General features: G+C 37.4%; 1 protein-coding gene and 1 long non-coding RNA gene across 13 annotated transcripts in view; both read left to right on the top strand.

Annotated features, from left to right (window-relative positions):
* The window catches only part of CadN (Cadherin-N), a 131,288-nt gene extending 127,489 nt beyond the window's left edge, over nucleotides 1-3,799 (top strand). For 8 of the 12 annotated variants that reach the window (NM_165224.2, NM_165225.2, NM_165226.2 and 5 more), the window contains one exon: nucleotides 347-986. In NM_165224.2, the coding sequence (NP_724068.1) occupies nucleotides 347-468 (122 nt within the window). In that variant the 3' untranslated portion in view covers nucleotides 469-986. Of the gene's footprint in view, nucleotides 1-346 lie in introns of all 12 variants that reach the window. The other 4 variants (NM_165227.3, NM_165231.3, NM_001032109.3 and 1 more) reach the window with 1 other exon arrangement.
* Nucleotides 3,800-6,007: 2,208 nt separating this feature from the next.
* On the top strand, nucleotides 6,008-6,404 carry lncRNA:CR45699 (long non-coding RNA:CR45699). Its single transcript, NR_124342.1, has one exon. It is a non-coding gene; the product is annotated as a long non-coding RNA:CR45699 (long non-coding RNA).
* Nucleotides 6,405-14,063: the final 7,659 nt, after the last annotated feature.

Below are 14,063 nucleotides of genomic sequence, written 5' to 3'. Positions count from 1 at the left end.
AAACGAGCAGCTGAAAGCTAGAGCGCTCGGTTCGTTGTTTACTCATCAACTTTTTGACATTTCCAGGCCAGCGTTTCTCAGATACAGCTGAATATTGGGTGTAGATCTAGGAGAAATATGAAACCAAAAATGGCTGTTCACTCTTCGATTTTGACTACACTGTGGAAAAGAATACTTAATTGAGTTAAATTTTTTTTTTTTTAATATCCAAAGTCCTAAACAATAATACTTGCCATGGTCTTAGAGAAATGTTAAGAATGTTAAAAAACAATAATCTGCAACATTTGCTAGAATGCTTAGACTAAACATGGATTTTTGTGTGTGTGAATATTCGTAATTTTTGCAGGAACTGATGACGAGCAGCAGGAGTATGACTACCTCGGAGCCTGGGGGCCGCGCTTCGACAAGCTGGCCAACATGTATGGACCCGAGGCGCCCAATCCCCACAATACCGAACTAGAATTGTAAGCTGGTGGAGCGAGCAGTGATGAGGAATAGAGTGGGGAGAAGGGAGAGACCGAATCCAAATCCGATGCGGATACCTAGATGAACAAACTAAAAACTGTTAGTAGATACAAAGTTGCATTTAAAACGAAATGAAGCCCCACTCCCGAGGGAAACTCACACACACACAAAGAAAGCGCAACCAAAGAAGCATCTCAATGCTGAAGTTGGCAGAACTCTCTACGTAAATGGAAACTAAGAACTAGAAAACTAAAATAGGGGAAGGGAAGTGGAAGTGAAATCAAACACATATTATGACACGTAAAATGACATTTGTAAAAATATTTCATCAGCATTTAAATTTAAACAATTACGATAATGAGATTTAGTTGTTAGGGCAACCGGTAAACCGAAAACGGTTACGGTCGCACTTTTTCCAGCATTTTTTGCGGGGCAAGTTATGAACGAAATAAAACTAAAAATTGAGGATAGAGATTTGTATGATGTAGGAGAGAGCATACCAAAGTTTAGTTTAGGAGCGCTTATGAATTTATAACTTTAATTCTCAAACCGATTTATTGTGCATATTATTTTAAGTTGTAATTATTATTTTAGGCATTTTATGTTTATAAGTTTGTGACGCATGTGAGAGTCATTTAGTGGTTAAGCCAGAACAATTCTCAACGCCTTTAATTTATGGATACGTTAAGTTAAACAATTTTTATTTCGCATTACTTTTTAAGGATTACGATTAAACAGAATTAAAACTTATATAAAGGAATACCCAAAGACTGTTTTCGTTCCATCATAACAAGTATATACATACATTAAAAACACGAAACATATATATACATATATATATATTAACATATAAAGCATTACGAAATTTTTAACTGCAACCCACGGGCGTTTCGCAATTTGTCACATTGTGTATGATTCAATTAAAGTAAACCACAATCGGCAAAACCTGGCCAAATTCCAGGAAGAAAGTACTCCTAAAAAATATTCTAAAGCAGAAAACCTATGCTAAAACTTCATAAAAGCGAATCAAGCAAAAGAGTAAAAGAAAAAGTAAAAAAAAAAATAAGAAAACGAAAAATTACCTTTAGATGAACTTAGCGCAATTGATATAATTAAAATGAATACTTCAAAAGAAAACAAATGATATATATTAATGATGAAAAAATGGAAAAGTATTTTACATTGTATATATTATTAGTTTTAGCACGTATACAAAGAAACACACAGATACAACAATATTAAACCAAATCAAATTGGTAGCAAAACCTAAAATAATATTAAGTCATTTCAACTACAGAGAAAAAATACATTGAAATAAAAACAAATAAAATCCTCCATATACATAAACCCAAAACTAACTGCATTTAAACACAAACTTTTTCCACACAACAAAGCAAGCATTTTGCAGATTCATCTTTTTTTGTCATTTGTTTGCTGAAACCTTAGTCGATCGACAGTGGTCGCAAATTTTTATTATTCTTCATTTGTTGTTGCATAGACCCACACATAATAAATGTTGTTTTTTAAGTTGAATTCGTGTGTTTGATTAAATTTGCAACAGTCAGCCAGAAAAACTAAGCCAGAAACGCAGTTTCCCTATAACAGATTGTAGAGAACCGTAAGTACATAGCAAGAAATATATATAAAATCTGCCTAGTTCATACAGTTTTCTAGGTAGCATGGCCGCGAATACGATCCTATTATTTTTAGTTTCTTAATTTTACAGACTTTAGCAGACAAAAAACACGACACAATTTTTGGTATTCGATTTATTCCCTACTACCACAGAAGAAAGTTTATGAAGACTACTTAAGAAAAACCTACCATATACATATAACGAATGGAAACGGAGAAAAATCTAACAAAACTGCAACAAAAGTTGACTATTGAAAAGTGCAAAGATTTTAACGTAATTGTTAAACCATACAGCGAAATAAATAATAATACACTTCTCTGCTGTACTTGTTTGAGAAAATTCATAGAAATTTTAAAGCACATTAATTGTTAAATCGAACCTTAACTCGAAGTAGCCATTTACGAATAAACGAAGCCATTTTGCATGATTTGCCTGCTTAGTGCAGTACAGTGCGGTACGGTACAGCATGGCCGCAGATTGAGAAACACACAGAACACTGCCAAAATTAGGGTTTAGTTTCGCAGGGACTCGTGAGGTTAATTCAACGAACCGTTCATTTTTCGCTTTCGCTTTTCTTTAGCGCTCTGAACTTTTCATTTGGCCTTCTTGCTGACGCATCTGACTATGAATAAATTTTGCATTTATATATGTATAGGTCGAACAGCCAACGGAAACGAAAAAAATCTCAAACAACCACAAAACAAACATTAAACAATGCAAACATTTTAAATTGTAGACATTCAGATAAACAGCAAACAAAAGAACCGGGCGATATTTTATATTTATACCAGCTGGAAAAGAACACACACAGAACAAAAACCAAATTAGTAGAATGGCAAGTGAATTATATACTCATTTACACATATTTGTTATATATTTTGTAACGTAAGTTAGAAACATATACTATATACTGAATAATGCACAGACACATACATATATAATGCGAAATACATTTACAACAAACACAAATGAACACGCCGACAGACTGACAGTTAGACAGACCCATACATGCGATGCAAGAATCATACTATTTGATAACTATGTATTTATAATGTATGCATTTTTTACCAACCCGAAAACAAGCGGCTAACAAAAACCGAATCTCCTCTATGAATCGTAAATCCCGTTCAGTCTAATAAAATGCAAAACAGATACACATACTAAAACAAATGAAAATGCGAAGGCAGAAAACAAAAAAAAAAACCGATTTGAATGCAGTTTTAGATAAATTTGCATATAAGTACATTACTATGTAAAATCCCTTTAATATACACAAAAAAGAAAATGCAAACGGAAACTAGTATTAAAAAAAGAAATTATGAATAAATTACGAGTAATAATGATAAAACAAGAGCATAGCAAACTGCTGGAAAAACTAACAAATCAATTGTGTCAGTATCGAAAATGATAAAAATGCTAATTAAGTAAGCGACAGAGAAAAGGCGTGAAAACTTGTAAGCTAATCACGCTCCACTTGAGGAAAATGGGGAAAATATTTAGTTAAGAAACCTATACACGACATACACACACACAAACACATTGACATATACACACTCACTCATAGACAACATCAAGAAATGCAATTATATTAAACGAGGAATTATTATAAAAGCAAAAAACACACAAAAAGAAAAGTGGAAAGCAAACAAAAAGAAGGAATAAAAAATAAATAAAGAATCTGTAACGTTATATGGAAAGAAAAATGGTGTATTGTGTATTTATTAAATGTATGGTAAAATAAGCTGGGGGCAATGCTGTTGAAGACCTTCAACAAAACAAACTTTTATTCGTCGCCTATTTTAAATGAAATGTATTTGTTCAGAATGACTTATTTCATTTCGGTTGATTTATATTTATAAATTGCCAAACCCAAGAAATAGATTGGCTCGTTAGTGGTTTCTTAAATACTAAAGAGTTAATTTTGTCCCCTTTTTATAAAATACAACTAATAATTCTATAAAAATGATTTATGTATGCTTTACTCCTAAAGACATCTTCATTCGCATAAATTTGAACTCTTGGCTTGGGCATTTTAAGTTCCCTTGAAGCAAATGTAAATATGTTTGTGCCTCTTAGACAGTAATCCTTTGTTATCTTAATACCACAATGGCCTTTCCAATTTCCAGGTATCTCTGACTAACAGTGCTATTTGTTTATTTGTATATTACATATTGCATTGTTACAAATGAAACTAATATTACGTCAATGTAAATGTTGAGACAGACAAGCTCGAAGCCGCGGGCAGACACTCTCAGGATCAGAGTATATCCTTATTTGGCCTGGATGTGTGTCCTTCGTCTGCTAACACACTATCGCTATCAGCAAACTTAACCAGCAGTAACTATAAACACAAAGCGCACAATAGAAGGAAACACTTTTCCCGAGAAAAGAATATACAGACGAACATCCCTTCTCTGATTTAGCAAAGAAAGACGGTACGTTTTGTAAATGGATTTGGCCTTTGCTTTTGGCCCCGAATACAATTTCCTTTTTTTGCTATCCACAGAAGCGAACGAAAACCACAAAGGCAAATATATGTGGAGGGAGGGAGGGCAGCAGATTTTCTTTCCCAACATTTTCCAGTGCGGCATCAAATTTCCAATATTATTGCTCCCTGTTGAACATTTGTCTTGCCCTTTTTGCCGGCTCTTGGCACGTTCCAACAATTGTTTAAGGCGCCAAAACAAATTGCGCATACGCCAAGTGGTGCGAGTGGCAAGGAGAGATTGTATATGCAAACATTCACTTTGAGCACAATTTATAAGCCACAATTTGTGCGGACTATTTTTAGCTAAACAATTTGTTTAGCCGTCTCTTTGCAGCTGTCGATTTATTGGCCAACCCTTTCCATCGCAATTCCCCCTACTTTTTCCACAGTTCGAACAAAATGTCTCCCGTCCAATTTCATTGTCAAGCTTTCGGTTTTGTTTGTTTTCACCCCCCACTCACTGGTACTTATGGGTTTTGTTTTTGGGCTGTGAAATTTATGAATTTCGCGCTGACAAGAGCCGCTCGTTTATCTCATCTAATAAGTTTCGCTTGTTGCTCCACGACCCTCATACTATCGAACTTTCCATTTCGTTTCGGATTTTTCCTCCCTTCTGCAAGGGCATGTTGCTCTGGCTCATTTGCAGTAAAAACTTCTGGTTATGGCCTTTCTAGAAAACACTTGAAAAAATATCCAATACGCAGAGTAGATATTTAAAGATTTAAAAGTCTTAAATTAATTTCGAGGACACAATTCTGGTCAAATTATAACACAAAATTCATATAGTTCAAGGGAAATAATTATTTATGCAAAAATTGTATCTCTAGCCATTTTCCTTTTTTCAATATAGTTTTACCAACGCAAGTCATTCAAGAACGTGCATATAGTTAATGCATGTTTTATAAATTTTTGTTGTGCACTTTGTATTGATTTTGAGCTGAAAAAAACAGTTTGATGAGCCCGCTGAACGTTTCAGTTTCAGTTTCCGCTTTGGGCTTTCGGCGCTCGGTTTTGTGTGTGGGGTCTCTTTTATGGTAGGTTGTTAAGGGCGAGAATTTTCCGATTTTGGCTGCCTACTATAGTAAAACAGCGAAGGCGGCCAAAATGCCGGTATTTTTTAGATAAGTGCTGCAGTTTATGAAATCGCTCTGGGCAGCTTTGAATGGAATTTAGCAAGCGAGTGATGGGTAAGCTTTTAAATTGGTACACCAGCGAGACATATGAATCGCATTTGCGGATATTTGGCCACTGATTTAATCTCATTCATGCCGAATGATACTTATCATATTTGCACTTCAAAGAGGAATACCAAATAAAGGCATTTTCAAATGCGATTTTGCGCCCGAAAGCATGCAGTAAATATGCGCACTAGATAAGCACATGTCATCTACATATGTATATTTGAACCGGGCCCAGATTCCGACTTTGTTTCGTGCCGCCCACATATTTCAATATTTTGCCAACATGTCACATGGATGACATTCATTTCCTACAGTCAACACGCACAATTTGCCGTTCGCAAATGAAATGAATCGCTCCAAGACAACAAAGTCAAACTGCGGAAAAAGCAGCCAGCGCAACTCGTACAAATCTCCTGACACACCGGAAAATCTTGAACGAAAAACCCAGAAAAACGAAAGCAGTAAGGGGAAAGCCGAACATGTTTTAGCCCAAAAGCGAAAATCAACACATGCAAATGGTGAAAGTGAAAGCAGTAGCTGACAGCTCCAGGCCAGATGGCTGAGAATAGATTTCAAAAAATGTTTAGCAATATGTGTACACAACAAAAAATTAACAATTTTCTTTAATAGGTGGCAAAAAATGGCATTTACCTTAACACAGTGTATTAAACTAAATTAATATTCAAAATTACACATGCATTCTATGAGAAATAATATTTTATTTAAAAATTAAATATATCATCACTTTTTTTGACTGCCAAAGTACATAAGAATATGTTTAAGAATACGTCACGGAAATACTCGAAATACCCTGAAAATGCGTGGGCTCAGAAAATGAAACGCTGGAAAAGTTAAGCAATTTAAATCCTAATCGGGCTCAATTTGATTGTCCCAGCATTTCTGCACACCATGACCTCTTGCGGTTGGTCGTTAGGGTCAACTTGTCAGTCAATCAAAGGTCAAAAGGGTTGCCCAACTACGGCAGGAAAAAAAGTTATAAAGAAAAAGGGACAACGGACGCTGGTTGACAAGCATTAAATAAAGAGGGCGGATCGCTTTAGAAACATATTAAATTTTGTGGCTACAAATTACTTAATGAATGTGGGAAAGCCTTCGGATTCCATCGTGGCACGAATGAGAAATATCCTGTTTGGCCATACGCAAATACTTGGGCTCGCAGGCAGACTACAGCTCTTGAGTGGACCGCCAAAAATGTTGATTGTTCGGTCCTGCTGTGGAAATTTGCATAAACTGTCGTCGAGCACGTCTGTGAGCCATCTAATTGAGCCGAAAGAGGCGGGCTTAAGCTTGTTTTAATTGCATTAGGGAATAAAACAAATCGGGGGCACAAAAACCAAGGCTCCGGCTGAGATTTCTCCAACTCAAACAGACAGAGATCAGCATGTCAGGCGGTTAACCGCCATTTCAGAAATTAATTGGTATCTTTGGTTCCTACAGCTTTGGGTCACACATCCCACACATCCACTTATTTAAATTGATGGTCTCCCCGGTGTCCGGGTCAACATTTAATGCCTCTGACTGCTGTTGTCTAGAACGGTTAACGGAATCGGTGTCTTGGACAAGGGATTAGTTTATTAGTATATATTAAGTGATGGCTCAATACCGACTAAGCCCTTATAGCCGCATTGCAGTAGGCATAGGATAAAGCTAGGCATTCTAGAGCTGCACTATGCAAATTGAAATTTGAGTTGTTATACCGGAGTAAGATAACTCTATTCATAATAATGTTCTCTTGATTTAAATTGTTTATATTGACTGTTTGTAAAGATGTACCAAAGCCCCGTTGAGACTTCTTTGGTGTCATAATAAAAGTATTTCCATTAAATATGCTGGTGCAACTCATCACTCCATTTCACCACACAGCTTTTCACCGAAACTAATATCCTTTCTAAGAAGATTGTCGGTGCAGTAAGCTCTTATTATCTTACCCACGTAATAGAGATTATGCCATTTAATAATGCAGCCACTTAGCGAAGCCAAAATCAGATTTTAATGGATTTCCATAGTCCCTGTTGCGACGGGAAATTGCCTTGAATTCCTGTCAATATCGGAATCCATTAAGAGGTTCTGCGAAACAAATAATAGCAATAAGAACCTTAAGAAAAACAGCCACCCCCACACTGGAGATCACGTTTCTTTTCACTTTGAGTAATTTTCAGCACAATGTCCCCACGCTCAACCCTTTCGAGTAATTTAAATGTATGTGCTCAGACAACGGTAACATTTTCTGATTGCTTTCCATTTGCGGAAGAGATTTTCCCCCCGTCGGGCGGTGGATGGATATTCATTTAATAAAAGCCAACAGCGAACAAATTTTAATGAAAGACTGCCAGAGCAGTGGGTCCTGCATTCTGGCTCCTGGATCCGGGGACCGTTGCATATGTCTGCGTTAGCCTTAAGCGCGTACAGTAAAGCCCCAAAGGCGAGAACGACCGAACCAACAACAGGAGTTGCAACGGCAACACCAAGTGCAATCAGTATACAGTATCAATGGGCAACGGAAGAGTTGGAACAAGGGAAAGCGAGGTGGAAAGTCTGCGAATCGGAATCGGGGCTAAAAAGGACGAAAAAAAAAGGGGAACCGGCAAGGAAGAAAACCCACTGCGTTACGCTCCTTGCTGATAAACTCTTTGGCAGGCCTTTTGACGGGGTCCGAGCGACCGAAAGGACATAATAAATGCCTCACTTTTCGAGGCCAGAAGAGCGCGTCCAGGCATCGAAAAAAAATTATAATAAAAGTTAATCCAAATTACAATACGAAGTATTAAGCATTGGTCATCAAATATTCAACAGTAAGTACAATAGCTCTTGATTGTAAAAATATTTCATTAAACTATTTAAAGTTAAAGATTCAATTATTAAATTAAACAAAATTTTATATATAAAGAACCATTTCAGAATTTCCTTTGTCTGCAAATAAACGAAGTGAAATTTGTTTCTCTCGCCCATCCAAACATACTCGCAAGCCAAGGAAGCCAATTTTACTGAAATTTCTGTGTGCGCAAGTTGTCATTGCGTATTTATGCTAAATGGACGCGGTGGCAAAAGGATATGCCAAGCGTCCCTTCAAAGGTGGACTCTGGAAAATAAAATTAATATTTTTCGTTGGTTATCGATTATCGCCATGTATGCGATGAAGGCCCTTTATATACAGCACTTAAATTTAAAACCTTATACCAACACCTGCGTATCTTTCAATTTCATTGGCTTTTGCTTCTGCTTTAATAGTTTTTTTTTTCGCTTTTGTGCGCCACTGTATCGCTTCTCATTTCGCAAATTGCATTACTGCCGAGTCATAATTGCGCTGATTAATTTCCATAAAGTAGCCATGGCCAAAGGGACTCGCTCTGAGTAGCCCCATAACTGCCCGGCAGTCGTATTCATATATCTTGGCTATATGGCAAACCGGGTCGGTAAATGGATTGCAGCAACAAAAGTTTATTGCTGTCTGAATTTTCTCCCCCTTTTTAAATTATATGCTCATATATATGTACGGTTTCTGTTTTCTTTATGTTTCGTAATTTAAAAAGGCAGTTTTCTCATTAGCATAAGAAGCGAAAAATATTACGAATCATCTGAATTCCCTGTTGTGATGGCCGAGAAATGGCAGAAGTGCTAAGGGATTAAGTTTCGCAATGGAACGGGAAGAATGAAAGATTAAAGTGATTATTTTCATTAATTGATCTTGGTGAATAAAGTAAAGTAAAAGTTTCTTTAAAATTATTTTATATTTTGTAGGACATTTAAGATTAATATTTATCATTTTTTTATGACTTACTCTTTTTTCCTTTTCCTGTAGCCCTTTTCCCACTTTCCAACCAAATGTCGTAATCTCATTTGGAAGCAAATATTTACCTGTCCACTGGGGCGCATGTCACCTGCCGATGTTGGATGCGATTCACCCACGCTTCCGTGACAGGAAACACGTGACATTTGCGCCCATCGAAGGAGACGAAAACTTGAGCTTCTGATGTATGATATCCTTTTATGTGTTTGCCCTTTTACACCAAGCCGCCTCGCGCTTTGCACTCCATAAAAATCACGTAAATTTCATTAACAGGGAAGAGAAGTTACTACGGGGAAATAATAATTGCGAGGCGATTTAATTGTGCACGGAGAAGTTGACTGCCAAAAAGACGCGGAAGTCAGCCGCACACAATGACACAATGGCTGCAAAGGTGGAAAAGGATATGCACCATGAAATCCATGTGCTTTTAATGCTGAAAAATGAGTTTGTGAGCGGCCAGCTGACCCCTGGGCGCTCCAGCACCCGCTTTCCTCGTTTTCCCACCCGCTTATCACGCCCCTTCCACTTAGCTTTTCCGACCCCCTCGCCGCGCTTTTCGTGTGTGCAGCGATGCAATTTGGCGTGTGAAACGGGTCAGGTCAGTGGCGTCCGCACTCGGCAACATTTGCAGTCGGAATTTATACTGCACTTTCGAACAAGTGGCCGCCTTTTCTCCGCCATTTCCCCAACATTTTCCTATTTTCTCCCGCCGAACTAGCTTTGTTGTTGCTGTTTTAGTTCAATATGTGCTGCTGCTACAACTGCACTTGGCCAAGTCATTAAGAGTACGTGCCGGCCTTAATGTGTATGTGTTTGCTTCTTTAACTACATTTAATTGAAAGAAATTTTATTCCAAGTGGCTTTAATAGAAACGGAGGGGAACTCATAATCTAGGTTCTACAACAATTTCAGGGCTTTGCATTTACGAAGCAGTTTATAGAATTTCTTTAACTTTTTATTGCCATTTCAAAATATACAGTCTTTTTTCGATGCCTTATATCTTGCTTAATATTACCCTACTTATCCGTACATTAGAATTGATGAAAAGTAAAGTCGTATATCTCATTGCCGTACACTTCCGATGCAAATCGAATTATATTGCCTATATGCACTGACATTCAGTTCTCAGACAATTTAGGTTTATAGCCAACCAAAAGAGAGCATTTCGCCCCAACTAATATTTCATGATCCTGTCTTTGCCAGAGAAGAGTCTACTTGTTCGCCCTCCAATCCTTTGAGCAAAAGGCATAATCATAAATACTTGGCTTGTCATTTAGTGTGCAATTTCCGCAGCTCGCTGGGAAAACTTGCCGGTTCCGCCTGCCAGGGTCATAATTCCTTTTGAGTTGACAGTAAAAGTGGCGCTAATGTGGCAAAGAGTCTCGAAGCTAATCAGCCACAAAACTGTCGACGATGATGACGCTGGTTATTGGTAGTTGAGGCGGCTGATTCAGTTCGCCTGCAAACGGGCTGCAACTTTAATAAGAAAATGATTTCCGTTTGGCAAATTGGAAAAACGTTTGCGGCGTTTTGCTCGGTGTTATTTCGTTTTTTTTTCTGCATCCTATCCGCCGCACTCTATTTCCAAACCCCCGCCCCCGTGCTTCCATATTCTGTAATCCATTTATATGGTAATTTTTGCGTCGCTCGTTGCGCATACGCCACGTGGCCTGTCATAACTATTTCAATTCGCACAACATGTGCTGCAGAAAGTGGCAGGAGCATTTTCGGTGGGGCAAAGGCAGCAGCAGAAGCAGCCGCAGCCGCAGCAGGAGCAGAAATCAATAAGAAGCAGTTACCGCAGAACGGAAACGGAAATAAAAGCAGCAGGTGAATGCTAAATTGTGGTTCTCCTCCTTCATCCTATCGACCCAACTACTCGGTGAATCTCTTCGTCTGGCCAACTGATTACTTATAGTTTGTTCAACTGCTCTGCTTGTATTTTATTGTTTTTAGGAATAACTCCTTTACGCTCTTTGGACTCCGGGTGGTGGGGGAATCCAAAAGCTTACTTTCGTTAAGGTTTTGCCACCAAAAGGATGGAACAGAATTTTAGTCAAATAACACGAGATATTAAAGTATTGCGACTACCAGATACCCCTTACCCGGCAAGTGTGAAGGCGAAGAAGACTAAGATATTAATGAAAAATACAGACTGACAAACTTACAGACAGACTATCGGAAAGAATGAGGACAAACTTACATGGGCAGAACAACTAGGCTTGTGTCAAGAGAATATATATATTTTATAGGGTCCGAAACCTCTCTCATCTACCTGTTACAAATTTCTCACAAATCTGATATAACCTTCTACTCGGGAGTAATAGGTAGAAAAAATGAAAATCAAATTTGAAAAACTAATTAGTATTTGAAACACAATTCAAGGCTTCGACAAAACCTTAACGCAGCTAGAAGATACGAACATTGTTTTAAAACCTCTGAAACAGCTGATGCTAAAATCGTCACTTAGAAATGATGTGGTAAACATTTAATTTTATATAATAAATATGAAATGGTTTAAAGCTTATTAAAAATATAGCCTCCCTTAGAGCCAACCGCAATTTTTTTTAAAATATAGTCTCCCCAACAGTAACACCTCGTTTAACCTTATTCGAAACTCCACTTGTTTTTCCATGGCCACATTATGTCCTCTTGCTTTTTAATGTCAACACATACGAGGAATGGGTTAACGACAGTCTGGCAACAACTGTGGAAAATACGGCAATAAATTAATAACGAATTTAATTAGTTCTGTACCACTGGAATAGACACAGGCACCTATACCACAACAAGGAAAGATAGCGGCGCAGAGAACGGGCTTTGCATCCGAAAGGATTTTGGCACAAAATGAGCCACAGTTGCGTTTTAGCTCCTGGTGCTATTGTTGCTTTCTGTTCCATAGGCGAAAACTAATTTGAAAACATTTTAACACTTGTTTGGCCATTTCTGCACCGGTTCCCCTCTATCCAGCGCTTTTCGTATTATTAGTGGCTGGTGCTGTCGTTATTTTATTAGATTTCATTTTAGCTGCTACATTAACTTTTCCCAGGCGTTGTTGGAAGGCACACACGAAATGTTCCACCGCCAGGCTTTATATTGCAAAAACATTTGTTCAAATAACGAGCATAATAACAATAACAACGGGCGGCACCAGCAGCAACAGCATAAAATATGTATCCACTTTTATGGAGTTTTAATTTGTTTTGTCGCCGAAAACATTTCCTAAAGGGGGAGTGCAACGAAGTTGGTAATATCCGTTTCACGTTTTTGGCAAAGCTAAAACACTCAAAAAGTGTAATTACCCAAATGGTGTTATAATTTAGACGTGTGTTGGGGGACAAATTGAAAGGGCTCGGCAAGAAAAGTTTAAGAAAGTTTTCTGATTTTTCCCCAAAAAGGGGAGAAGTGCATGGCAAAGTTTTAAATGGCTGGGATTTCAATGGCTGCATTCTAATCACAGCTATTTATTTGAATTCCTTAATATATTAAAAAACTTGTCTACGTAGAATAATTTGTTTTCTCATTTAGTTTTGTTGATTTGTCATTAAAAATCAAATTCCAATCAATATCCATAGGAGAACCTTACATATTGTTTACACACATAGCATTGGCATTTCCAATTGAAAATGTTGCGAATTGCAATGTACACTCCAAAAATATTAATGTCCACCTGTAGGTTTTTACAATTAAATAATTTATTATAATTATTATTATGCCCTTTTATATATCTGAACTGGAAAAAAATGATATGAAATGAATGAGGTGGAGCTCCTGTGCACTTTATAATGTACTCGCTTTGTTACTTGCATATCTTCATCTCCCTTACATGATTGCATTTAACGGGTATCTGATTGTCTAGCTATTCGACTAGAGCTGTCTTTTATGTTAATGCATAATAGCAATAGAAAATACTTTTGAGAATTTTTCAACCTTTAAGACTCAGGACTATCTTTTGATCGGAATATAACTCAGTTTGAATGGTTTATTTCTTTCTGTGTGACATTGCATCTCAATTTATAATTTCAACTTACTACAATTTCATTTGTTTTCTATCTGCACTATATCTGCGCGTTAGATTTGCAAATAAATTATATTGAGGGAAACGTGAGCGCAAACTAAACTGAAATATGTTTTGTAAAATTCCGTCGAAAAATTGCGCAAACATTAAATTGGACAACATGTGCGCGCCTTTTGCTGTAGCTTTCGCAATAAATTTTACTGATTTACGAGAATGCGATGCGAGTGGTGGTGCCGGAAGGGGGGAAGGGGGGAAGGGAGGGAGTGGGGAAATAAATAAGAAGGACGCGAGGCACACGCTTAACTAACTAAATAAATGTTGCAACTTTGCCCCATCTGGCTGCATATCAAATTATTTGTTGCACTTTAATAGTGCCAAAGTGGAGAAGGAAAACTTTTCTTTTTAGCCCGCCATTTTATTTACCATGTCCTTTTTCTCTCTCTTTCCCTTCAAATGAATTGCACATT

Source organism: Drosophila melanogaster, chromosome 2L (assembly GCF_000001215.4).
Source record: "Drosophila melanogaster chromosome 2L".
Lineage (NCBI taxonomy): Eukaryota > Metazoa > Arthropoda > Insecta > Diptera > Drosophilidae > Drosophila > Drosophila melanogaster.
This window is presented reverse-complemented; position numbering and strand designations above follow the sequence as displayed.